Source organism: Podarcis erhardii (assembly GCF_964252035.2).
Source record: "Podarcis erhardii genome assembly, chromosome: 6".
Classification (NCBI taxonomy): domain Eukaryota; kingdom Metazoa; phylum Chordata; class Lepidosauria; order Squamata; family Lacertidae; genus Podarcis; species Podarcis erhardii.
The window spans coordinates 77,495,323-77,521,749 of record NC_138510.1 but is presented as its reverse complement, the minus strand read 5'-3'; the positions used below and the strand labels follow the sequence as shown (position 1 = coordinate 77,521,749).

At 44.7% G+C, this 26,427-nt stretch overlaps 2 protein-coding genes across 8 annotated transcripts in view; one reads left to right on the top strand and one right to left on the bottom strand.

Annotated features, from left to right (window-relative positions):
- FNBP1L (formin binding protein 1 like) overlaps positions 1 to 8,360 on the top strand; it is a 75,817-nt gene extending 67,457 nt beyond the window's left edge. For 3 of the 5 annotated variants that reach the window (XM_081865988.1, XM_081865984.1, XM_081865987.1), the window contains 3 exons: positions 1,137 to 1,285; positions 1,717 to 6,169; positions 7,843 to 8,360. In XM_081865988.1, coding sequence (XP_081722114.1) covers positions 1,137 to 1,285; positions 1,717 to 1,895 — 328 coding nt within the window. In that variant the 3' untranslated portion in view covers positions 1,896 to 6,169; positions 7,843 to 8,360. Of the gene's footprint in view, positions 1 to 1,136; positions 1,286 to 1,716; positions 6,170 to 7,819 lie in introns of all 5 variants that reach the window. The other 2 variants (XM_081865986.1, XM_081865985.1) reach the window with 2 other exon arrangements.
- Positions 8,055 to 26,427, bottom strand: part of BCAR3 (BCAR3 adaptor protein, NSP family member) — an 88,032-nt gene continuing 69,659 nt past the window's right edge. For all 3 annotated transcript variants that reach the window (XM_081865844.1, XM_081865846.1, XM_081865845.1), the window contains 8 exons: positions 24,923 to 25,365; positions 23,774 to 23,874; positions 21,440 to 22,071; positions 15,738 to 15,853; positions 13,640 to 13,811; positions 11,679 to 11,790; positions 10,861 to 11,073; positions 8,055 to 8,983 (listed from right to left, as the gene is read on the bottom strand). In XM_081865844.1, coding sequence (XP_081721970.1) covers positions 8,805 to 8,983; positions 10,861 to 11,073; positions 11,679 to 11,790; positions 13,640 to 13,811; positions 15,738 to 15,853; positions 21,440 to 22,071; positions 23,774 to 23,874; positions 24,923 to 25,365 — 1,968 coding nt within the window. In that variant the 3' untranslated portion in view covers positions 8,055 to 8,804. The remainder of the gene's footprint in view (positions 8,984 to 10,860; positions 11,074 to 11,678; positions 11,791 to 13,639; positions 13,812 to 15,737; positions 15,854 to 21,439; positions 22,072 to 23,773; positions 23,875 to 24,922; positions 25,366 to 26,427) is intronic.

Here is a 26,427-nt window from a genome sequence, read left to right as displayed (position 1 = left end):
TGTGTGTGTCCAGCACATTTTAGTGTTCGTTTTGTACACCTTTTGAATTATGACCGTTTGAATGCTTGAAATTTGAGTGATGAGTGTTTAAATTTATAGGCTTTCCCTTGGAATGCTTTTTTAATTATTGTATCTTTTCATTGATTGCAACACTTTAAGATGAGCAGTATCCATTTTTAAAATGAATTATTTGCTTAAAGAATTGCACCCAACTTCAGATAGTTTCCTATTCCCTCCCTTCTCCTTAAAAGGGCCGGTGAGGTATTTAGCTCTCCTTAGCTGCAGTTAAGGAACAACTGCTCTTCACCTTTTTGTAACTAGCAAGGTGAAACTGAGGCTTAGACAGTCCCAGCAATGACCCAAGGAATGTGGCCTCTGATTTAGAAAGCTGTATCAAAAAGATGAAAACCACACACGTACAATTTGTATTTTGGGTAGCCGATGAGGAACAGAGCCCGTACCTTATCTGTTGCCAACAAAGCAAACTTCAAGGACTGTGAATGTTCTTGCTTCATGAGTACAGTGGTACCTCGGTCTAAGAACAGTCCTGTTTAAGAATCATTTGGTTTACAAACTCTGCAAAACCGGAAATAGTGTCCCGGTTTGAGAACTTTTACCCTGGTCTAAGAACGGAATCCGAACAGTGGAAGAGCACCGGCAGCAGGAGGCCTCATTGGGGAAAGCGCGCCTTGGTTTAAGAACGATTTTGGTTTAAGAACGGACTTCCGGAACAGATTAAGTTCATAAACCGAGGTACCACTGTATTAGCATTTGTCTTCTCCACTCTCACAGCCATGCATGGTTCTGAGGAGAAAATGATAGCAGTTGCATAATTCTGTTCCCATAGACAGAGCTTTAAAAGAGTGTTTCTGTATTCTGCCTATTTTGATCTAATAGGCTCTGTTCTGAAATCAGAGCTCCTTCTTCATCTAAGGACTGTCCTTGGATTCTTACCTATACTCCCTGCCTACGCCTGTATTCATCCATAGCAATAAGTATTTATGTCAGGGTTTGCCATGCATAGTTACTGTGAGCTGAAACAGAGTCAGCAAATGTTATGATAAGCGTATGGGAAATGTTGGTGTTCTTGGTTTGCAAAGTGTGAAGGTTCCCTTGTCTCAACCATTGCATTGCAGCCCTGAAGGGAGCTACACCGATGATGCCAATCAAGAAGTTCGAAGCCCACCCCAGCAGCACGGCCCCCATAACGAATTTGATGACGAGTTTGAAGATGACGATCCCTTACCAGCCATAGGACACTGCAAAGCTATCTATCCTTTCGATGGTAAGATTAGCATAAGGGAAATATATTTACACACACGCAAAAATGTGTGTGAATCCTATATATGGCAATTACCTTTTGCCTTACCTAGATAATAATTGTCTGCATATAAACGATTCTAGCAGCTGGTTTTGGTTCTGGGAAATCATGCCATAAATCATTTTTGTTTAACGGCAGAAAAATGCGGCAGCGTGGTAACAAAACAAATATGTTAGATTAGAAAAACAGCCATTGGTGCGCGTTCAGCTTTGCAACAAGAGACCATGTTTTGTCTCCTGGCCTACAATTGGAACATATGCTCCGCTTCACAGATTTGATGTATCCTCCCATGGGTGGAAAACGAGAGCCGAGGGAGTTTGCATTTAAACCCTGTGAGAGCTGTGGCAAAGGTTTTCTTATTGTGTGCGTATGTGTGTATCCCCGTTTCCTTCTAGGTCACAATGAAGGCACTCTGGCGATGAAAGAAGGGGAGATTCTGTACATCATAGAGGAAGATAAAGGGGATGGATGGACTAGAGCCCGGAGGCAGAACGGAGAAGAAGGATACGTGCCAACATCCTACATCGATGTAACTCTAGAGAAGAACAGTAAAGGTGCAGTAACCTATATCTAACCTCCAGCCCGTCGGCTTAACAATGAACATTCCTTAAAGAATCCTGAAGCACACAGATGGATGGAAAGTGTTAAGAGCGTTCGGGAAGCCTTTCAATCCGTTGTTCACCATGTGAGCTCGTCCGGGGATGTCTGTACTGAAGCTGGAAGAATGTCTGCCTTTCAATGAGTCTCTTGACACAGCTTTGGCCAGTGCCATGTCCATAAGTCTTCTTTCTCTGCCTCTGTCTGCTTCAGGGCTTCTAAGCATTATCCTACAATCAATGGTTAATCTGTTATGATTTTGATGGTTTATTTTTTGGGGAGGAAAACTTTTTACTGGCTTAAATGTTTTTTTAAAAATTGATCACTATTACTATTATTTCCATGGCATCAGTGTATACAGTCCATTAGCCAACCCCTGCCCCCTTCCCAAATCCACCCCCACCCAAAAAAAAAAAAAAAAACATTTTCCAATACCCAGCTAATAACTATAAGCCCAGTGCAGTAAAAATGGCCCTGCTGCAAATAAAGTGGGCAAGCAGATCTGCTTTTGCTTTTCTGAATGCAAGCCTTTCTTCCTTGTTCTCTTGCCCTGTTCTGCATTGTGCATGGAAAACGGCTGACAATCCAGTGCAATGAGGTGCAGTTCAGAAAACAAAGAAACCGTTTCTGCTGCGAATGTACAAGCCATTGCTTAGGTGGAAGAGGTTGCTGCTAACGTTTACAAACATGCCTGTCGCGTACGCATTATTGCAGTTTTTACTTTGCAAAAATCAACGAGCGGCACTTTCCCATCCTACAAAGGATGAATGTGGAAGGCAGCTGGGGAAGTGCATAGCTAGTAACTGGGGACTCCACAGGCGTGCAGCATTCTGATGTGCCCCTCTTTACTTCGTTCCTACCTGTTAAGAACTTTGAATGTAACGTGGGTTGCTGAAATGACTTCCTTCTCCTTGGGATTCCTGACGAGGTTATTCTGTCGGTAAAAGGAAACTTCCTCTTCTCTTGCACTGACACTGAAAAAACATCTCTCCTGGGAAATATCTGTTCCAGGAGTCCAGGCAACGCTGCATCTCAATTTCATGTGCACAAATTCGGTGTGGACCACCCCATTCAGTCCACCAGAAGGAGCATATCTCATATGTGAAGGAAGGTGGGTGCTGATGAGCTCCCCTTTGCTCAAATGAAAATCCCTGTGTGCACATTGGAGCGCCTGGGCCTGGAATAGATCGCTGGAATCTGATGATAGTTGCTGATGCACCTCTATAAGTAGAATTTTCTAAGTGCTACTAGATAACCTGTACATTTTCACTTGGGCTGGGGAGTTATTCTGGTAGCAAAGTTGCACTAATTTGCTACTGGATGAACTGCTGTCTGGAAGCTAGGAATGCTTGAAAAGGCTTGGTGCCATTACCTGTGTATAGGATTTATTTTCTAACCATTTAGAGGGGTTATTTTATTTTATTTTTTACTTTATTCTATGAGCACACTTCTCTCTCTGAAGGCCTCTGGTAATTCTGTTCTTCTCTTTTTTCCTCTTGGACTGCAGGTTCCTGAAGCGGGTTTCTGAGAAAATGGGCGAGATGTTGAAGGAGGTTACATGCAGCTGCTTTTTTTATTTTTAGGGGGGTGGGCGAGGGAAGGAAGGGGGTGGGGAGTTAGGCCCAGCAAGATGGGCAAAAGCCAGTTGCATGAAGGCATGCAGGCAAACATGACTCACTAACCATGTTAGCATCCCTCTGTGTATTCAAAATCGTTACAGTAAAGCCACAGCTCCATTTCAGCAGAACCAAACCACCTGAAAACGCATTCCTTTCGTGGTTCTGAAAAAGCCCTCCTTTTGCTGTCTGCCCGTTGCATTGCCTATTGGCTGTTTCGGCTGCCTCATTTTCCATGCCCATTTTGAGCTGGCATTGAATTGAAGCCATGTCATCCTTCACAGTCTCTGCCTGTGCCACCTCCATTCTCGCCCTAACCTTCTCCTGCATGTCTAGATACGTATCAGGACTGCCTGCCTAATGTTTTGTATTTCCATAGCTCTTCCTCCTCTTCTGCATTCTTAGCAAAACCCCACTTTACTGTAGTTCTGTTATCTCCAGCACTAAAGTTTGTTTTCCTTTTCATTTCAGTTTCCACTTAATGCTGCTATTGTTACCTTTTTCTTTTCTTTTTTTCTCATTATGACCATCATCATTACATTCCAGTTCTTCTTTTGTGTTGCGACTGATGTGCAAAAACCTAACATTCATTTTGATTTGGGGGAAAGGAACGTGTCCCAGCAGCCCATCCTCAGCACCTCAATAACCTGTGAGCACTGAAAAGCCTGAGATTTAACAGCACAGATTTTTTTTCCACCACAAGACAAAACGACTGTTTTCAGAAGTGCTTGCCATTCAGATGCTGCCTTAAAACTCTCGAGTGCCTAAATCTGTTGATTGCCAACGCTTACCACTTCAGTATCCCACAAAGGGCTCTGAGCCTCTGCTCCGAATGACCTCCTGCATCTTTCTACAGTACTACAGCTGCTGGTAGCCTTGGCAGATGCTTTCTGGGCCTCTGCCTCAACATGATACATGGTGCATTGTAAACTTTATGCACTGGAAGCAAAACACATGTATCGTTTTCATTTTATGTCTAATGAATGTTTTTAATAGGATTTTTATGGAGCCTTTTTTTTTTCTTTCCTTGATTGTCTCTTATTTCTTGAGTTGGCGGGGCAGGGTTGGGTTGGGGAAAGACTCCAGTTTCTAATTAACTGCAGTGCTAGTCTGTTTCCAAGTGACGCTTCATTGTAAGGACCATTTGAAAAATTGGAGTGATACTTTGTAATGATCTATGTGCACTTTTACTTGTAAACATTTGAGATTTGAGAAATGTTTATACATGTAAATATAGTTGTCTGCAGCACACACCCCATATTGCCCACGTTGTTTTGTCTGCCATTTGTGAGTTCTGTTAATGAAATCATCCCTACATCTAAAATAAATAGGGGAATCTTAGAATATGGGGAGTTGGGAGGGAGGGAGGGAGGGAGGGAGGGAGGGAGGGAAGGACCATTTAAGTTAAAAGCTTCATTGATCCAGCTTTTTTTGCTGTTTGTGGTAATGTTAAAAACAAACCAACCGGTTTTCTAGGGGTAGGGTGGGGGGGTGAAGCAATATTTGGACACAGCAGTGCTGGATTCCTTTAGAACTTTTTTCAGTGTTATTAGGAATTGTACTACCAGTAAAACTAAAATCTGTGTGACTATTGTGGTCTCTTCTTTTTATTATTAAGTGTGCCACTATTACGCAAATGACATAGTGTATTTGCAGGGGCAGCGGCGGGGAATTAAACACTAAAGGTTAGATTTTTTCGGATATTGTAAACAGGGTTATTTATATGATGTGACCTCTTTACTCATTACTGACAAAACTACATTGTATTAGTCATTCAGCTTTTGGGTTTTTAAAAGACCAACCTAGTGCTTGTTTTTTTTAAAAAAGAATATTATTATTTCAAAGTTAAATATAATGAGAAAATGTTCTCAATATAACTTGCAGCCAAGAGCCCTGTAGATTGTGCCTAATGAACTCATGGGCTTCTACTAAATAACTCATAGCAAAGGACTAATAACCGTTCTTTCATGCTACTGTTTTTCTAGGAACAGGATTTGTTTCCTCAGGAGGTATTCTTTCTGTGGTATAAGGCACAGTGAATTTATGAGGGTTATTACATTTAAAGGGAGGGGGGGAATATTTGTACTTGCACAGTTAGCTAAAATCATGCTGAAATTTTGAACATGATGAATTGTCTCGAGTCTTACAACTTTCCAGTAATTTTTAATCTTTTGTGCACGTGTTGATTTTTAAATGTTTAAATGCTTTGTTAAAAAATAGTGGTTCTCTTGAAAATATTTTCATGGAATTAAAAGCAACCTTTTCATGGCCCGGACAATTTCCTTGTCTTCTGTTGCAGGCGAAGGAATAGGTGGCTTTAGGTGCCTCCCCTTTTTAATGTTAACATGCTCATGCTTAGAAGAAGGCAAGAGCATTCATTTGGTTAGAAGGACAAAGCCCCCCATTTTCCTGTTAGCGGGCCCAGTTCAGACAAGCAGATTTAATCCCTGGTGCCAAAACTAAGCCCCCAAGTTGCCTGAACAATTCCTTTACATGATCGGTTAACTTGCAGTTCTATAACCCTTAACTTAGTTCCACTTGAATTTCTTCACATGCTTTAGGAAGGAGTTAGAGGATGGAGCAAGCTGAGGGGCAAAGAACCTCTAGTAACATCAGAGCCTTTCAGCATGCCTGGGTAAGTGACCATATAACAAATAAGCAGCATTGTTTTATCTGGTATGCAGAGGTGGGTGGAGTACAGAATTTGGGGGGGGGAGCAGCTGGTGGTTGGGGAATTCGGGAGGATGGAATAGCCTGGGACATTGTCATTGGAGCTTCTGTGCAGTTCCACATATGCAGAAAAAGAGCTTTGCAAAGTTTTTGGAGCAAGTGTCTATCCAGCCCCCTCTCCCTTAATCAGTGCCGTCTGTATGTATGCCAAGGAGTAGCAGCCAGCATGCTTGCAGATCAGTTACATTCTCCATTTGAGCCCTGCTTTCCCTTGGTAGATCTTTGGGCAGCTGCCTCCTTCGTCTTCTGCTGGCTTCAAAATCCAGAGCGGGCCTTTTGTGTGCTCATTCCTTAGCTTTCTAATGCCAAAGAAGTGGAAACTTGTGTCAGAACTTTGTGACTCTTGACTGGGAAGCTGCAGTTTAAGACATGCCTTGCGATGATTGCAGGGCATGTGCTTGAAAGCAATGAGGAATGCACTAGAGTGTGAAAGCTATCAAAAAAAACCCCTTGCCATTATTTTGCTTTACTTCTTTCTTTTTTAAGTGTCACATTTCCCAACTTCGCTAGTTTGGTAAAAAGCTGTGGGCAGCAGGCCATGGTGGAATTGAGTGCCTTTTTTTAATTAAGCCTGATTGTTTGGTCTGTCTTGGGATTCCTGTCATGGTCACCACCATGCCTTCCAGCATACAGGCAGAATGATAGATGGGTGTTTTTTCTTTGAGCCATTGTTGGACAAACTGGTTGCAGGGAGAGAATGTTTTTGCCTGTATAGTTCCCTGATACTTTATGAGGGGGAAACGTATATACTTTAAATAAACAATAGTGTGGCTGGTGCTTTATGAAGTACCACAATCCAAAGTAGTCACCTTCCCTCCCAAGCCTTTGTCTACTCGTTCTCTATATACTCTGCGGACGGCTTGATTCAGGCATCAGGGGATCTGAGAAATGTTACATGATATAAGTAATGAAATACATTTGTGGTAACAATTGTGGACAGAGGGCACTGAGGGCTCTCAAGGCAGGAGAGCAGAACATAAAAGCAGTTTTAGCCAAGGAAGGGGGCCAGAATTACAATGCTGTATGACGTGGTGAACTTCCAGATGCCGCTGGATGCAACTTCCAGCACCCTTTATTTTGTAAATTAGTTTTGAAGGATTTTGTGTTACAAAACAGACAGGGGTACATTTATCATTACCACTTCATTTACATTTAGTGATACTTTTGTTGTAGACACCTTGTGACTGGGAGGAAAAAAAATGTGTGTGGGGGGGTACTGGTCTTTTGTTCTGTTGCCTAGTGTTGTAGGGGTTTGGGTCAGCATCACTTGGGTAGGTCCTTTGTTTATTTATTAATTTTTCATTGGTATTGTGAGAGATATTAGGGGGGTCCTGAGCTTGCTTGGTTGCAGTGTTGCTTGTGTATATGTGGGGGGTCAGGTTAGTCATATTGATTTATATGATTTTGCAGGGGGATAGGTCATTGTCCTGTGTATGTGATTAAGGGGAACCATACTGGGGTGAAGGCATCCTCCTTTGCTTGTCCCTGTGCTAGTTTTAAGTTTGTTGTTCAACTTTTCTAATAGAGCAGTTTTTGCCATACATGTTGGTACCAGTGGTCTATGTTCATTCCTGATAGGTCCTTGCAGTGTCTAGTTATGTTTCTGGCTGCTGAGAGCAGTTCCATCATCCTTTATCACTACCCTTGCTGCCTGGGGCTGATGGAAGTTGGAGAGAGAAGAAAGTGCAGGAGGAAAGATGAGCAGGTCAGTTCTGGCAGGTCAGTTCTGGACAGCTTGGGCCCCTCAGTTTATCCACTCCCATTTCACTGAGGCAAAAAACCCAAAATACTTACACCATGAGATGCTTTAATTCACAAGCACATGTACAAGTTTCCCTATCCATTTTAAGGGATATCATACAACTGATACCTTCTGCAAAGCCATTCCTGTAACTTCTAGTCTTATTTACATTACAGTTTATTAATAACATTATTTGATGCAAGACTAAAAATATTCTAATAAAACCACTGTGTCAGCAATACTTTACGTAACAGGACAGTGTATTTGTTGAGCGAGAGATAATTAAAGATATCCGTAATAAATAAATAATGATTTCTTTGTAAATCAGTAGTCAAATCTTATTAGGCAACTAAATTTTTAAAAAAATGCACATGGTGCAATTTACAAACCCCGAAGGTGCTGCAAATGAAACTGCATACAGCAAAAGTATGCAAAAACGATTGGCAGTGGCAACAAGTACTCTCACACCCCCTTCAGCAATTCTCTATCGATTATGACCCAGAAAGCGCTACCCTTTTTCTCAAGGGGCCGTGCATGTGAATTCACATTGTGATCCCTGTTTTGGCTGGAATCACTACTGCCAGTAAGGAGAAACAGTTTTTAAGAATGTGCCAAACATGCAAATATTCCTGGAAAATACTTTTCAGGAAGTACTTCCTCCCCACCCCCCAAAAGGCACCCTCTTCTTACTCTGAGGGGATAGGGAAAGGCAAACATTTGATGCAGGCCTGTTTTACAGTGTATTTTCTTTAAGTAAAGTAACTGAACCAACTATATAGTTGAGTGTCCATTGAGCATTTCACTGCTCAATCTGTTTTGCTAAAGGGGGTTCTAATTTTCGGGAGAGTGCAGTTAAGATCTGGTTGAATTTCTCGTATCTTTCACTTTGGTTAACTTGTGCTCCTTTGCTGCCCCAGAGCAATCTCATCTGAAATTCTGTTTTGAAGATCTCATTCATCTCGTCATCTGGCTGAAAACCTGATGGGAGGAAATGGAAAATAAATTACTGTAAAATAGCCTTCTCACCATGAAGGCATCCAAGACAAGCACCTTTTACTGCAACAGATTGAAAATGCCAGCTCAGAAGTCTGGCAATGCTTCTTCTATGCAGGAGCATCTGTAGAAGCAAACATCATGATCTGGTGATAAACCACGTTGTTTACCCTGCTTTCCTACCACAGCGCTGCAAGGTGTCAGAGTGACATCGCTGAGGCAGTTTCGCCCCAGTGAGGAAGCAGCTTCGTGACCCAATCCTTCTCCTGCTTCTCCACTGGCTTGCACAAGGCTCCGTTAACTGCTTAGCTAAGGGAAGCAGCAACCACACGTACCTTTCAGCAGAGCAGTTTCACGGAGCTGCCACCTCGGGCAAGCTGGTGGCTCCATAAAACTGCTTGGCGCAAGGACAGCCACGCTCCTCAACAGAGCAGTTTAAAGAAGTGGAAGAACAAGCAGTATTGGCGCCTCACCGAAGCAGCTTGTTCCTCCCTCTTTACTGGTATGAGGGCAGTTTCACTCAGTGGTATATCATCACAGGGGAAGCTGGACTCAGGAGCAGTGGCAGTTTCACCCACAATATACCGTATTTTTCGCCCTATAGGACGCACTTTTTCCCCTCCAAAAATGAAGGGGAAATCTGGGTGTGTCCTATGGGGCGAATGCAGGCTTTCGCTGAAGCTTGGAGAGCGAGAGGGGTCGGTGCGCACCGACCCCTCTCGCTCTCCAGGCTTCAGGAAGACACCCGCAGCCTAGGCAGCCCTGCGGGAACTCGCACAGGGCTGTCTAGGCTGCGGATAGCAGCCTGCCGCCCGGTGCGAGGGGCGCCCTGAAGCAGAGCGCCCCTCGCGCTGGGCAGACATCCGCACCGTGGGGAGCCCTGCAGGAGTTCCCCGTAGGGCTCCCCTCGCTGCGGATAGCAGCCTGCCGCCCGGCGGGCAGGCCACGCTGAAGCACAGCACCCCGCGCGCCGGGCGGACATCGGCCAGCCCCACAAGCTTGAGGGACAGCAGGGAGGCGCAGCGCCGCCAGCCTGCTGTTCCTCGACCTGGTTCGGTTTCCCCGACCTGGTTTTGGGGGGGAAATAAAGGGAAAAAAATTTTCCTTTATTTCCCCCCAAAAAAACTAGGTGCGTCCTATGGGACGGAGCGTCCTATGGGACGAAAAATATGGTACCACCTGAGTGAAGCTGCTGTTGCAGTCTTCCCATAAGGCAAAGGAGCCACCACTGCCCCAGCCACCACACACACCCCTCCAATGCTACGCCACTGGGTCAGATTATCATTCTTCCACATGACTGCATCCCTAGGAGATGCTCTTCATATAAAAAACTAGCCACTTTGAGGAGGGTACCCAAAGTGGAGGGCTGCCTCCCATCCCCCCAGTGACCAAACTGGATAAACAAGGAAACTAGTTCTGGACATCTTAAAAACCTATTCATCCAACCATACTTTAAACCTGGTAATGAGAAATGTTTCTCATAGATGTATCACCTACAACAAAGCCTAAACATCAGCTTCTTAGGCCCAATTTGAAGCTGTTGTGCTATATAACTAGTCATGGCAAGTACCTAAAAAGGGCAGGCACTTTGTTCCTCTGTTCAATCAACTTGCAAGGCTTGGCTGATTCCAGCTTACAACACTGTATAGACATGGGCAACAAGCACAGCGTACACCAAAGCTGCTACTTTATGCAGACTGCAAATACCAGGAGCTGCGTTTGATGCATACCCATCCTGCAACATCACTCTGCAAGGGAAGATCTAAGAAACAAGACCTGTTTTCAACAACCCTGAATGCGATTCCCTCCCCCCTCATTTCTGTGGAATTAAACAGTGTGCAGCAAGTACATTCCCCTCCTACCTGCCAACATCCTTTCCGCATTTGCACTGTACAGGTCAGCATTCTGCGCTATCAAGCGAGCAGTTGCCAAGTGTTTCAGCATTATTTCGCAGCTTTGGTCTGTGTTCTCCCACACGTCCATTCCATCAAACACAACAGCCTGGCGCTCCAGAAGCATAACAAGAGGCATCAGCAGGGGGACAGTGACCACATTTTGTGGAACGCAGGTTGCCTCTGAAAAGGAGGTAAAAAACAAAACATTTACATTTTGCCCCCTTGCTAGCTAAAGGAACCAGCCTATCTCATGTCATACACAAGCAGGATTTCAATAATTTGCTGGCTACGCAGTTCTGTAATATGACCACCAATTCGCCCCAAGCAAAATGCTGCCTGATGCAGATACAACCCCTTTCGTTGGTTCCTCCCTAACCATGACTTGTGCTCTTTGCTTGGCAAGTGGACAAAAAAGTTGACCTGGCCGTAGGTTTCTTCTTGTTGCATCACCAGAGAAGCAAATTAGATGTTCAGTGGAAATTATTCACTGTTCCTGAAGATCTAATTCATGCATTGCGCATGGATTATTTTGTTCAAAGCATTTCAGTGACAGGGAATGATAGAATACCCCTCCTTCCTGAGTTATTTTCCCCACACAACAGGAATGAACCATGAGTAAGGCAGGATGTGGTTACATCTAATGCATTTTGTCCGTTACCATCACTTTTAGGACTTGGGCTTTCTCCCGCACTCTCCATTAATGCAATAACAGATGTGGCCTATGGACTTGATTAGACTCCACTGATGATGACAGTGATAAATGTGATGCAGCTGCCCTAACTTACCTCTTCCTTCATGCAAGGCTTTGCTGAACGGCTTTAGCTGCTTCTCATATATAATGGCTGTTTGTGTGTAGCAGTGCCTCAGAGCGGTCCACGTTTGCTCTAACCTTGTGACCTGTAGAGGAAGAATAACTAAACTGTCAAGCAGTCCCTGAACAACAAAAATTGAATATGGTGCAACTTAAAAGAAGGGGTATTTCATACAAATCAGCAACATTTTGCTGCTGTTCCATCAAGTGTGTAGTTTGCATCCTCAGAGAGCAGAAGCTGCCTGTGAGAAACTGCCCTAACATGCTGTATGAAGTGGCAGACTAGAACATTTGCTTGTTAGCTGAAGCCGTCCCAGCCACCAGCCCTGCTAGGTGTTTAAAAACAGCTCATCCCAGCGAATGGCTGCAGCAAAGGACTCCCTTTTAACAGTAAGCTTGGTTGGGCCCCCCGACCTATTCTACTCATCAGATCGTCAGGGTTTCCCAAATTTTGCCTCCAGCTGTTTTTGGACTACAACTCCCATCATTCCTAGCTAGCAGGACTAGTGGTCAGGGATGATGGGAACTGTAGTCCAAAAACAGCTGCGGAGCCAAGTTTGGAAAACCCTGTAAAAACAGTTCTTCCCAGGTATCCAATCTGATCCCAACAAAGGGGTATAGCAAATGTGTCACACTTTGGAATGACTTGTTTTTTAGCAGTAGGCTTGGGCCCTCCCAAGTCAGCAGTTTAACTCAACAAACCCTCCAGCCTGCCATTTTACTTGTGGATGGGCATTACCCATAAGATCTAATGAGCTTGGCTACAGTAAAGCTAATACCTGTATAAATGATGAATTTGCATATCTGGAAGTGGATCGCTGATCACCCAGCATATTTCTTAGCGCCTATTAGGAATCCTTGTGCATCTTGAACTACAATTGTAAATGCTATTCTGCGGTGCCGGAATAAGAAGCACTGTGCGCATGATGGGAATGACGTCTACTCGACACTGGCTCAACCTCTAGCACTAGGTTTACTCACCATATTTTAGTAAAGATACAAACAAATGTTAGCAGTAAGGAGGACAGCCATATGTCGCAGGACTGCAAACACTGGCCAACCCCACTTGATGATCAGGGAAGATGGGACTAAATCTGGAGAATCATTCCAGACAGTAAGGTGGCGTGTTTTTTACCAGCCCTGTGGATCATTTTTACCTACCAGTGAGTAGCATTGAAATCAGTATGGATTTTTTGCTGCTCTTCACTCACAGGTCTGTAGCTCTTAGCCTACAGTTAATTCCTTATACTAGAAAAGGCTTCTTAATTATAGTTACAGATAGGTAGCCGTGTTGGTCTGCCATAGTCAAAACAAAACAAATTCCTTCCAGTAGCACCTTAAAGACCAACTAAGTCAGTTCTTGGTATGAGCTTTCGTATCTGAAGAAGTGTGCATGCACACGAAAGCTCATACCAAGAACTGACTTAGTTGGTCTTTAAGGTGCTACTGGAAGGAATTTGTTTTGTTCTTAATTATAGTTGAGGAAATCCAGGCTTACATGCTACTTATTAAGGTTAGTAAGCCAGCTATGAACCTTGCTTAATGAGTGAACTTAAACCACAGTTAGTAGACGATAGTTAAGTTGCTGCGATGGGTTCAGACATAATGCTAAGCTGTGATTTAATAAACAATGGCTTCGTTTTGTGTGTGAAGCCCTCACGTGGGTGCAATCTTACTGTCTGCAAGGTGTCCCAGGAGTCATAGGATAGATTGGATCCACCCATCCAATATCAGAGAGGAAGAGCCAATGTTGGAGACACCTCTTTGGTCAAGCCAGGGTGTTGGGAGGAAGAGAGTCGGGTATTCCAGAACAGCAAATGAACAGAAGAATGCCAGAACCTTATCCAATGCCTTGCTCAGCACAAAAGGCAGTTCCTCTTTCCCCACACCTTAAGATTGCATGTTAAATAGTTTAGTGTGGGGAATTCCTTTTACCTGAGGCATTTCCAGAGCTTTCATTATAGCTGAAAATGCATACAGATCCCCCATGGAGTCTTTGAGTTCCACAGCGACCTGGATGATCCTGTTTAACGTTGCAACTCGTTCTTCTAAGTTTCCTGTGCAGCCGAGAATATCAACTGCTATCCCTATTGCCATGGTGTTGTGTCTAAAGGGGGAAAGAAATCAGAAACAGTCTTAAGATATCAGGAGAGCCATGAGATTTCAAGCTGCCCATGGAACTGAATCCAAGCACAAATATGACCTTAAAGTACTGTGGTGACGTCATGCAGCATGCATTTATTTATAATAAAGCAGGAGATCTGAAGAAAACAAGTGCTCTCTGTTCTTAGAGGTTGCACAGCACACTCAGAAGCAGGCACTTTCTTAGAAAGTTCCTTCCTTCCTGAGGAGCGTTTCTTAAAGTGTGTGTGTGGATATAGGATGAATTTTTAAAATTATTGTTTTTATGGCTTTAAAAATGCTTTCCTTCTTACTGGTCCCCAAAATAAATTGTCCAATTAATTATTTAGCCGATCAAAATATTTAAGTCAATTAAGTGACTAAAAATTGCAAATATTGTTACATTTCTATCAATCTACCACAGCGTGACAAATCTCTATGTAAGAGGAAAATACTCATTTAGAAGGATCACACCAGAATAATCAATCTGCCAGCTTTCATTGGCTTAATTAATGGCTTATTATAAATGTGGAGATGGCCCCCTCTTAGCTCATTTCTTTGTGCATGCAGCAAACCATGATCCCTGGGCTTAGATTTACATCCAAAATTGGAATTGTCATCTGTTCCGCTCAATCAAACCAAGATTGGCTTTACTCTAGGTTTGTTTGAAGCATGCCAATCCAGGAATCATGGTTTGTTAACTCTTGCTTGCACTGGGAAAGGAGTGCAGTGGGAGCCCTTTCCATGTTTACAATAAGCCATTATCTATGGTTAACCATGATGTGGGAACATAGCCATTGTTTCAGTATGAAAACTAGCCAATCATCAACCTAATTGGCAGCTTTTCAAAATCTTTGGGGCTATTTAAGCAAGCTCCAGCAGTGAGTTTGAGAACATTCAGAGTGAATTCTCTCAACGCCTAACAATCATTTTGACAATACTCTCATCGTAGCTACCCTCCCTTTCAAGGAAGAAGAAAGGGGAAGGGGAGACAGTAATGCCTGTGACCAGGCATGACAGGGCAACAAAAGAATGCCAGCCCAGTTGGAAGGGCCTGGGAGGAAAGAACTTGCCAGCCCCCATGCTGGCAGCAGAGGTGCCAAGACTGGCAAAGCAATTTGAAGATGTCTGTGACAAAAGCACAGGAGTGGGTCATCTCGTTGCTTGGCAAGAGGAGCAGGAGGAGCTATTTGCCAGTCAGACCATTGCGTGCAATGGGTCTCTCTCTGATCTGGAGCAGGAAACCATGGCAACCACATGGCTGGCTAAAAGCTCTAAACCACTGCATGCAACTTTTTGAAGAGGAGGGGCGGCCTGGTGGCTTTGAATGCAGACAAGGTATTATTTTGTAGGCCTCAAAGGAGGCTTTCAGAGTCCTTGGAGAGATGTTTTGCACTTAAGATTCTGGGATTATCTGTGTTGGCGGCATGTGGGAACATAAGGCCTTTAGCTTTTCAGGTCGTGCTACAGATCTTTATGGACTTTTTTCCTGCTTAAGAATATCTTCCACTAAAAAAACCAAATTCCCTTGATATCATGGTTTATTTACAAAAACCTGTTCACAGTTCATGATTAAATGCTTCCCAACCCACCCCTGCAATGTTGGTGTCCAGAAGCCTTTAAAAATATAATAATAATAATAATAATAATAATAATAATAATAATAGGTTCAAATTTTTCCTTGGATAGTCATTTTGTAAAAGGTGCTTAGCCTCTCAGCAGCCCACCAAAATCACACCCTATCACTGGGAATCTATTAGTATGCCATCCGTTAGGAATCTATGCCATAATAGATAAATACTTTTTTTACAGAGAACAACAATGAATCCGACAATTTTCCTCGGCAGCCTGATATTTTCCGCAGAGCCTACAAGGGGAAGGAAACTTGTAAGGTAGCAATAACAGTGTTTACCTTTCAATTATGTCGAGGCGCAGTTGGTGTCCATACGGCAACGTAATAAGTTCCAGGCCTGAATTCACTCCCATGATTCTCCTCAACTCTTCGGAGACCTCCAGTATCCTAGCAACCTGTCAAGTGCAGCAAGCGTGCGTACGGAATGAGTCAGGGTGGAGACAAGGCAGCCTGAACATTAACCAACATTTATGCTGAAAACCCTCAGCAGCCCCACTTGCTCCTTGCTGCTTTACATGCCAGAGCAGCTACCATCCAAAGGCTGCCAGCTTGCTCAAGCAATTCATAAAACGTAAAGCAGCTTCTCTCTCCAAGGGACACACGATTGTTCCGTTCAAACGCTTCATGGGGATCCAGTGTTGGTTATACAGAGCTCCTGCTAGAGTTGCCAACTTTTCAGCCTGCAACTGCAGCTGTGCATTTAATAGCTGCTTTTATCAGATGGTGACGCTTGCCTCCACCCTGTGAAAGGGTTCACCTGTTGATTTCTACACATGGGTACTTTTAAAGGGGCAAAACCTCCCCACCCCCAGTCAGCTGGCAAACCCCCAAGCTCCCCTTTCCTTGCTGTTCCTCATTCCACTGCAGCCCACCATGAACCTCAAGAGTTGTTCCCCATAGACAGAATTCCACTGAGGTTTCCTTCCATGGTCCTCGCTTGGGTGGAACGGTTACCGAGCTCACGGTTCCTTTCACATCTTAACACTTAATTATTTTTGCAAAGGTCAATAGACTGTTTCTCTAGTTGAATTAGAAACTTTTTAAAAAGCCAAGCAAATATACTCTGAAGTTTATAGATTTCTACTGCATACAGTTTAAGCTATAGGTTTGTTTCAGCTGTGTTGGGAAACAGTAATCAACAAAAATTGTCCATTTGAGCACAGCTTAATCCTAGCAGGCAGTCCCAGGACATGGTATAGGAAAGGCACACAATGGGGTGTTGTCAAACATCCCAAGGGCTGGCCTTGTTGAAGCTACAGAGGTACTACCAGAGAGCCCTCTGTGTGAGATCCTAAGTTTCATCATGGAAGGTGGGATACAAGCATAAGAAACAGTGGCATGGCCTTCTCATTTACCCTAACTACAGGTGGAGAGGGAGGCAGAGAAAAAGCCAAAACAGAAAGGCAGCAATCTCTAGGCTTGCCAGTGGAAAGGTGAACCAATCAAGAGATCAATCTATGTTTGTTAGGATTTGTTTAACCTCCCGCACAGGAACACAGCACATTTGTTGCACTAAATGACATGAAGCAAAGCAAATGCACCTCAAAAGGTGAATTTAAAGCGGTTTATTAAGGCCTGACGTGTTTTAAGTCAGACAGCTCTTCTTCAGGGCTAAACGAACCCCTAAGGAATTGGGTTTGGCTGCTGGCGGCTGTCTTGATTAAACTGTTGCCCACAAGTCAACCGCTTTGAAAAGCACTTGGGCCTTTCAATAAACTGCTTCAAATTCACCTCCTTCCTGCATTTTTCTAACCCTTCTGCTAATTGTTGCCATCCACTGGTCTCAAAAGACAATGGAGTGCGCCTCCAGGGGTAAAGTCAAAGCACTAGAGAATCACAGCACCTGCTGTGGCTGCAGAGACCTCTAACTCATAGCTGCTGCGTTACCAGCACCAAAATGACCTCTCCAGGGCAATGCATATGGAAGTCCTGGGCTGCCCAAACAAGTCCTCCCTCTCAGCCTCACTGATGTGGTCCAAAGGAAAGCAGAGCAATATGTTTTGGCACCAGAATGACTGCAGGAATTGCCAGAAGGAGGTGTACAAGGTGCCACCCAACTGCCTGAGGGACTCCACTCCGGATTTGTTTAGGGTTTACTCCTTAGCTTTTTCTTCTCACAATGATGTCCCGCAAGGCAGAGGGTTTCTGCTAATAGGAGCCATATTATACACAAATGCAACCCCACCCATTCAACCCGCATCAGTTGGAGGTGACATGACCCTCGCTGCTAACAAAAGGGGCATGCCGGTGAAATACAGTGGTACCTCAGGTTACAGACGCTTCAGGTTACAGACTCCGCTAACCCAGAAATAGTACCTCAGGTTAAGAACTTTGCTTCAAGATGAGAACAGAAATCACGTGGTGGCGGCGGCGGCAGGCCCCATTAGCTAAAGCGGTACCTCAGGTTAAGAACGGACCAGAACGAATTAAGTTCTTAACCCGAGGCACCACTGTAAAGAGGTGTATGCACAATTGTCTCTTCCTTGGTGACCACCATGTTACTGTGATTTGAAGTCACTTGTGCATAAGTGAGGTCCTGTGTGAGATCGTCTGGGTTAGCCATTCACCCCCTTCCCAAGATCATCACCAGGAGATATGTTACAGCAGCAGGCCTGTGACAGCATTGCCAGCTTTATCACCAACAGATAAGACAAGAGAAGCATCTGGCACATTTTACAACATCCGCCAGAAATCTTTGATGAGTCATAATGGCCATCATATTTTACAGCATCGTCAAAGTATCCAGCATCATCCTCATTAGGGACCTCTAGCCCCTCTGGGCTGCAGGCAGGTGGCACTAAGTGTTATTAGTAATATTATCCTCACTCTCTCTAATAACGGGCCCCAAATGCTACTTGGCTTAACCAATCTCATCTGGAGACCCTCCTGTGACCGGGGCAAATGCAATGTCAGGAGACAGGCAATTCCTCTAGTGCCCGGTTTAAACTGAACATAAATATAGATTAAGCTCTCAGAGTGGAGTGCTCTAAGTAATGAGGAGAGTGCCGGAAAGGTCCTCACCGTCCCTCTTGGTGCAATGGACTGCAGCTGATGCCAACTTGATTTACAGAATCCTCAAAGAAGCTGTTGATTCTAACAAGCTTGTAATAGCTTTAGGGGGAAGCATTGAAAGGAGTGTCACTGAACTGATGACAGCAAGAGGGGAGATAACGCTGTGAAGCTGTGTGTAGATAATGCCATTTGACACCTGGGTGGTATCAAGCAGGGATTCGAAGTAATGGGTCATTCTCACAGAAAGTGAGCGGGGAAGATGTGCTGCAGCACAAAAGACTGCTTTTAATCCCCATCTCCCAAATAAAAACAAAGCTTATCCCATTAACTTAGGGTGTTTCCATAAAGCAAGCTCACCATCCAACTGCTGCCTCTAAACGTGAAGCAAAACCTAGAAGAGGTACTTGTGATCACAGTAGCTTGAAGTGACCACTGCAGGTTTGTATACAGCTGTTGCCATGTCTTCCCACCCTGCCAGTGCATTTGGATAAGCATTCGGCAGCATGGCTCTTGCAGTATGCAACGTGACCAGCCCATAGAATCACAGAATTGTAGAGTTGAGAGGGATCCCAAAGATCATCTAGTCCAACCCCCTGCAATGCAGGGATATCAACTAAAGCACCCATGACAGATAGCCATCTCCTCCAAGGAAGGGAAGTCCACCATCTCCTGTTAGAATCTCCTTTCCTATAACCTGAATCCATTGGTTCAGGCCATACCCTGCAGAGCAGGAGAAAGCAAGCCTGGTCCATCCTCCACGTAACAGCCCTTTAGATATTTGAAGATGGCTATCATATCTCATTTAAAAAAAAATAAAAAATCGACTTGTTGTGGCATTCCTAGTGGTAGCACAAGGAATCCTGCCCTCTGCAAAATCCTGCTGCTTAAATTGGCAAACTCGAGAGCTACTCCCAAGTATACCCCAAACAATTGCCAGGAGGATCTAAATTCTTTGTTGCTACAAACACAGATAGCTTCACTTATTTCAAAGACAGCTCCACTAGAGGGCAGAATTAGCATGCCAGGAATCTTGGATCCAGCTGCAGTGGAGTCTATGTAGTTATTAGCTGGCTGGCTGCATCCTGGGACAGATACACGGGGAATCGAAAGTGATTTGGGCTTTTCCCCAAACTCAGGTGAGATCAATACTCCTACAATAAATGAGCATTCCTCTCTAGCTCTTGCAGCCTCTTCTGCCGCTACAATGCACAAAACTATTTCCTGGAGCTCTGCTGATTAGCACGACTGCTGTCTCCTGGGCCAGTCTGTCTTTCACGGAAACACAGCCATCTAACCCCAAGCCCTTCTCTCAAGACCAGAAATCCTTTAAGTTTCATCGGACAACATTGAGATTCCCACCACCTCACCCCAAGCAAACAATACGATAGCACTCCTCTTATGCAGACTTGCAGTCATTTACTTGCCCAGAAGGAAGAGTTTTTACCGTATTTTTTGCACCATAACACTCACTTTTTCCCTCCTAGAAAGTAAGGGGAAATGTCTGTGCGTGTTATGGAGGGAATGCCTACGGGTGGCATGCCTACGGATTTGTATATAGGGCATCCACTTCCCGACAGTCACAATTCCTTCTGGGCAAGTAACGTGCCAGAAACCACTAGCCTTGATCTGTCCATATATGAATGCAGCCACAGTCAAATCATCAATGGCACCAACCAGCTGAGCTCAGAGGAGGCAGGTCTAAATTCAGCTCCCTTCTGCCTCTCTAATTGCTATGATTTGATTGAGGCTACGCTGTTCTGGCTGCTAAGTCGCACCTGGAGTCAAATGTGCTGCATTATGCTGTTCTGCATTGAGCGTGCAGAAGCAGAAATCAAGCACCATATATTTTGTGGCTCAAAAAATGCCTTTCACCAGAGATGAGTTGGTGCACAGGTTACATGAACCCTCTCCTGCCACACTGTCCTGCTTGTGTTAGGGTCCGCGTTGGATTACTGCAATGCACGTGTTATGCGAAGCTGCTATTGAACAGCATTTGAAAACTTGCCACTGGTCCAAAATGTGGCAGCAAGCAGTGGAACCGCCAACACAATAATTTTAAAGAACATACTATACACATGCATATAATCACCCATTCCCACCACCCTTCTGAGTAATACCCCTCCCCACCTTCTCACTATATAGAAGGGTCTGGAAACTTCTGTTTCAGTGTATCTGAAGAAGTGTGCATGCACACGAAAGCTCATACCAAGAACTGACTTAGTTGGTCTTTAAGGTGCTACTGGAAGGAATTTGTTTTGTTTATACTATACACATGTAAAGCACAAGAGAACCATGGGAACTGTAGTTTCCCCTCATAGAGCTATTACCTCCCAGCACCCTTAAACTACAGTTCCCATGATTCTTTTTTTGGGGGGGGGGGTTTCATGTGCACTGGATGTACTTTAAATGTATGGTGTGGATTGGCTCCTTGTCATTAAGTAGGATCCATCACAATGAAATGCCCTTTTCCTAGGTTACTGGTTTAGACAAACTCCTGGTCTGATCTAAAATGGCTATTACTCTTGAAAGGACACTTCCCTTTAGCCTTATTTACCGTATTGGCCCGAATATAAGACGCACCCGCAAATAAGCCGCACATTTAAAATTCAAGGCTTATTTGTGGGTGCAGCCCACCTCCTGGCACTACCTCCCCAAGCCAGTGCTGGGGGAGGCTTGGGAGTGGTGGGTAGGCGGCAAGCCACTGCCCTGCACTCCCAGGCTGTTCTATGGGGGGGGTGCTGCTTTGTCAGCGGCCTCCCCTCCTTCCCCCTTCCTTAGGTGGCTGGGGGAGGCTTGGGAGCAACGGGCAGGCAGTGGGCTGCTTCCTGGGGGGGGGGGGAGCTGTGCATTAAGGTCACAAATAAAAGCTGTACTTTAACTTTTTACGGCCCAAATTTGGGGGGAAAGTGTGGCTTATATTCAGGCCAATACACTACTACTACTTTTTTTAAAAGAAACAGACAGTTTACCTTGCAGTCCATTTTAAGAATATGCAGAGCGATTCTCTTTGAACTGTTGTTTGTGAACAGCTCCTTCACCCTTTTCAGCATAGCTGTCTCCAAGGGCTTGTTTTCCGAGGGAAGGAGCTTGGACTCGAAATCGTTAGGCCTGAAACTGGAGAACATCTCAAGAACAGGCGCGACAAAGACGCTGCTCTCTTTGCACATCTCCGTCTGGGCCACGAGTGGGTCCGCAGCGCTCAGCAAAGAATCATTGTCACCCAGGATCAAGTAGCTCCTTTTGGAATGCCTGGATGAATGTGTCCCATTCTCCCTCGTTGCCAGATGCTCTACAAAGCTGTCCTTCTGGCATAAAGGTTGCTTTATCACCCCGCAGTCTGTGGGAAACGCTGCGTTCAATTCACAATACAGTGCCTCCGAACCGTGCGGTGGCCTCAGAAAGGGGACTTTGCTAGGCTTGGGCGGAGGCCTGGGGTACAGCTGGCTGTCAGAACCCCTGAGAGCATCAATGAGCTGCAACTCGGAGGCAGCTCTCCGGAACATCTGAGGGCTCAGTGCAGGCTCACTGCCTGTCCTGAATGCTGGCGACTTTGGACAAGGACTGGTTTCAACTTCAGTTCCCTGAGATGGGTACCTTGAACCTGGAAGTTAAAAGGAGGAGGCAACACAGGTTAGGAGGTATCAAATGGCAAGGGAGCAGCGCTTGTCAGGGAGACAGAGAAGGAAGAAGACTTCCAAAATCTAGAGTCACATGCCTTGGCAAGAAATGGCAGGCTTTCCTTCCCATCACAGTCATTGCACAGGTGATGGGTGAGCAAGGTGTTGAAAGGCCACAAGTGTGGCTGACCTCAGGAGTCACTCACACAAAAGGGTATTACAAAGCAATCTACCCCTATCAGGTTTTCACACACTGAAGTGGCCTTGTGAAAGTGTTCACTCAACAAATTACTGGCTGGTTTTTGAAGGGTGGCGCATGCAGGCAACATGCAGCCCCCAGGCCCATCTTGCCTCCTCTTCTGTGCACTGCAAAGTACTCACATTCAAGATCTGGAGTCCCCTGAAGAGCACAGAGGGAGGGAGGGATGCACAAACCAGTCATTCTCTGTAATGTCCTGGAGCTGAACAGAGAGGCATACTAGGCTCCCTTGTGCCCTTACTAGAGGAGCTGAGCCAGAGTGGAAAGGCATGATGTTTGCACCCCTCTGGGCCTGTGCCCTTGGCAACTGGGCCAAACCCTAGGTACGCCCTTGTCTGGAGAGGCAGGAGGGTTCAGAGAGAAAGAAATAGGCCTTGCTCTTCAGGCAAGTGCTGCACTCTTGCACAAAGGCATCATTTCCATGCTGGACTTTTCATATCTGAACATAATGAATATGTCACCCCTGGAGCCAATTCTGTGCACTCATTATTTCCTATTTGTTTGTTTGTTTGTTTGTTTGTTTGTTTGTTTTTCTATCCCACCCTTCATCTGAGGATTACAGGGCAGTTAACACAAATACACATACCATAGTTACAAACCAAACAATATATCTGGGATGCCTTGCATTCTTCCCAATGCCACATACTTAAGATGCATAGTTTAGAGACAGTGAAGCGTAAAGCTCCACCAATATACAGGTCCTCCTCCCCCCAAAAAATCAGAGATATACAGAGCAGCTGCACTGTCACATTATTCTGCAGTGAGTATGATAATGTTCTAGGCTGTACAGTCAGAAGTGGAAAATCTCCAGGGCTTGGAATAGGAACTGGTTTGTAACTGAATCTGATGGGTAAGAACAGAAATGAGAGCTTGTGACTCACAAGCAATAGCCCCACATTTTGCACGGAAAGAACATTTTCCGAAAAGGGAACCTGAGTGCACAAGGAGTTATGACAGGAATGGATTTCAGAGCATAGCTCATGTAAAGCTAATTGTTTCCAGAATGTAGGAAAATACCTACAAAGACCTTTAAGGCACATGAAAATCCCGTCATTGTAGGTGTAAAGCTCCAGGTGGCATGTGAGATTTTGCTGAGAGCAACTTTTGCTAGATGGAAAAAGCAGGTGGGCAGGAGGGGGGCAATGCCCCACACTCTCCAAAGTCTTGTGAGGCAAGTCCAGCCAACACTTCCACCTCTTGTTTGGTTCTTCAAAATTGGGGGATAGAAAAGAAAGGCAGGGATTATGCAATGAATGGGTGGCATGTACTTTACGCACACACAATGTGTTTGTTGTTTTCTTATGCTCAGACAATAAAAAGTGTACAATTCCCCAAGGACATGTTTAAAACAGAAGCTCAATGAACAGCAGCCCACCGCCGCAACACCCTCCGTTTTGCTCCAAACACATAACTCAGGTGACACATACTGATAGGCAAGTAACTTTCCGACTGGTGAGCTTTCAGGGGGAATCTCTTCTCCTGAACATGGTCCAAGCAGGCTGGATGGCTACCGCTTTTTTCTTTGTTTCTGTAAAGGGGAGGAACGTCACAGTGTTAATTCAAGTTAAATTTTTTTTTTTTTTAAGTTCTCCATTACGCCTCTGCACACAGACCATACTCTTTGAGCCGTAGGCTGCACATCCCTGCTTCATCTCTTCATTGCCAGGCCGCCAGGCATCTGACTCTCTTGACTGATGATCCCAAAGCACAAAACCATGAAAAATTCTGTCCCCACCACCATGTCTATATACCACCATGTCTATAGACATGGTATATGTCTATAGACATTCTCACTCTGAACCCAAGCCACCCTCACAGGATTGTTATGAGGATAAAATGGGGTGAACTTTGTGAGCAAAAGGAGTGATATTAATGAATGTGGATTTAGTTGATTTGCAATGCTACTTAAAAGCAGTGCTAGGAACAAGGATGTCTGGATCTCTAGAACCTTAAACAGCTGGAGGATGGGGGGAAACAGGGAGATGGACTTGTAGCAGCAGCACTGGGCGTGGGGGTGCCTAACCTTTCTCCCAGCAACAGAAATCACTGCCACAAAGCTACTAATAGGCTCATTCGGGTGGGGGGAAGAGATAAAAACACAGGCACCAGCCTTTCCCCCAAAGCAGGGCTAATAGATGTTTTAAGAGCAAAGGGTTGATAGATTTTAAAAGAGAACCAGGCAGGGAGAAAAGGCTAAAGAGCCCTTCCCAAGTAGTAGTAGCATTTATTAAATTTGCATACCGGCCTATACCTGTAGATCTCAGGGCAGTTCACAACACAAAATTACAGTATTAAAAAGTATGGCTTCCCCCAGCCATTTCAGACAAACCTAAGCTGTTTTTAGGCTTTTTTTTAAAAAAAGTCAAGAAACCCAATCATGGATCTTCCACACGGATTCATGAGTGCAGATGGGTTCCCCTTGGCAGACAGTCGCTCTTCAACATGGATGGGAAGGGGTAGAGCTTCCTTGATCATGTATACTCTCCTCTCTTCCCTTGTATAATTAGAGCCACATTCTGATCTCCTGTGTAGGGCGTCCATCTCAAACTCTCACAGATGGCACAAGACAGTCGTACCTTAGAAGGTTTCCTCGGGCTGAATTCTGCTCTCTGGCCTGGCGAGTGCACATATTAAGGCTCAGTCTTTTTGGAGTTTCCACTTTTCCTTCCGGAATGCTGCCCTCCCTTTGCAGGGCTGGGGAAGTGCCATATTTTTCTTCCAGACACCTCAATGGGACAGTCCTGTTGATGGGCTGAAATATAATTGCTCCGCTCTGCTTTGAGATTGGCCGGCGGTTCCCCACATAGCACCGGACCAGGCCAGGGATGCTGTCGAAACTTTCGTCCTCAAATTGGTACTGAACACGGCAGTAGGCTTCGTTGAGCCTCAAGATGGTTTTGTTGATCTTGAAGTGCTGAGAGGTGTTTTTCCACTGACAGGTAAGGACAAAATTCCCAGGGCTTGAGAGAGAGTCCCTGATCAAGAAATCTCCATCTCTCTGAACAAGGCTTTCAGACACCTTTAAGAGAAAATCAGAATGAGATTAGCCAATATTGGACAAGTGTACCCTTACTTTCTTTTACTGAAAGCCTCAGCATATATATATATTTTTAAAAGTTACAATGCTTCATTGTAATCTATTACAAAAGTTGTTGCATTTAAATAAAATGGCAAAACATTTAAGATATATCCTACAGCAGTGTTTTCCAAACGTGGGTCTCCAGCTGTTTTTGGACTACAATTCCCATCATCCCTGACCAATGTTCTTGCCAGCTAGGGATAATGGGAGTTGTAGTCCAAAAACAGCTGGAGACCCAAGTTTGGGAAACTCTGTCCTAGAGTAACCATTCCCACAACCTGGTGTCCTCCAGGTGTTTCCAGATGTTCACCATCCCTGACAATTCACTCTGAGGCTGGTGTGAGTTGTAGTCCAGCTGTAGTTCTGGAATAGGACTATACCGCTATTCAACATAGTCAGCTAAGCCACAGGCCCTTCTCCTTTTCTGAGGTTCACATACAATTTTTCCATCTCAGTGATACAGAAGACCTGGCACTCTGTCTTCTGGTATTGTGCTTAGGCTCCAGCGCCTGACAAAGATAGTTCAAACTGCTACTTTTAAATTTGGACCTTGCAAAAGACTAAGATCAGCTTTGCAGCCCAAATTCTGATTAGCCTAGGAATACAAGTAGAATCCATGGGATACCCTGTCATGATGAAGTTAAATTCCTACCCTTGTTTACATCTGGAAACAAGGCCATGGAATCCTTTGTAGCAAAACGAAGCTCTGGTAGGCACCTGGCACCCCAACATTAGGAAAGGGGTTCCTCATTCACAAATCTGAATTACTGGGCACACTGAGATCTGGACTGGAAGCCAAGACATCTCCATTCCTTCTTGCTAACACTGAGGGTATGGACACATTACAGGCTTAAAACACAGCTAGGTTTTTCCTTTTCTCAATTAGGATGGAAGAAATGGAAAAATGCATAAAACTGCGGTATTCCATAAGGAAAGACAGGATAGACATGGGTTGTGGGTAGCATCATGTGCACACTGCTTCCTATACCAGTGGTGGTAGTG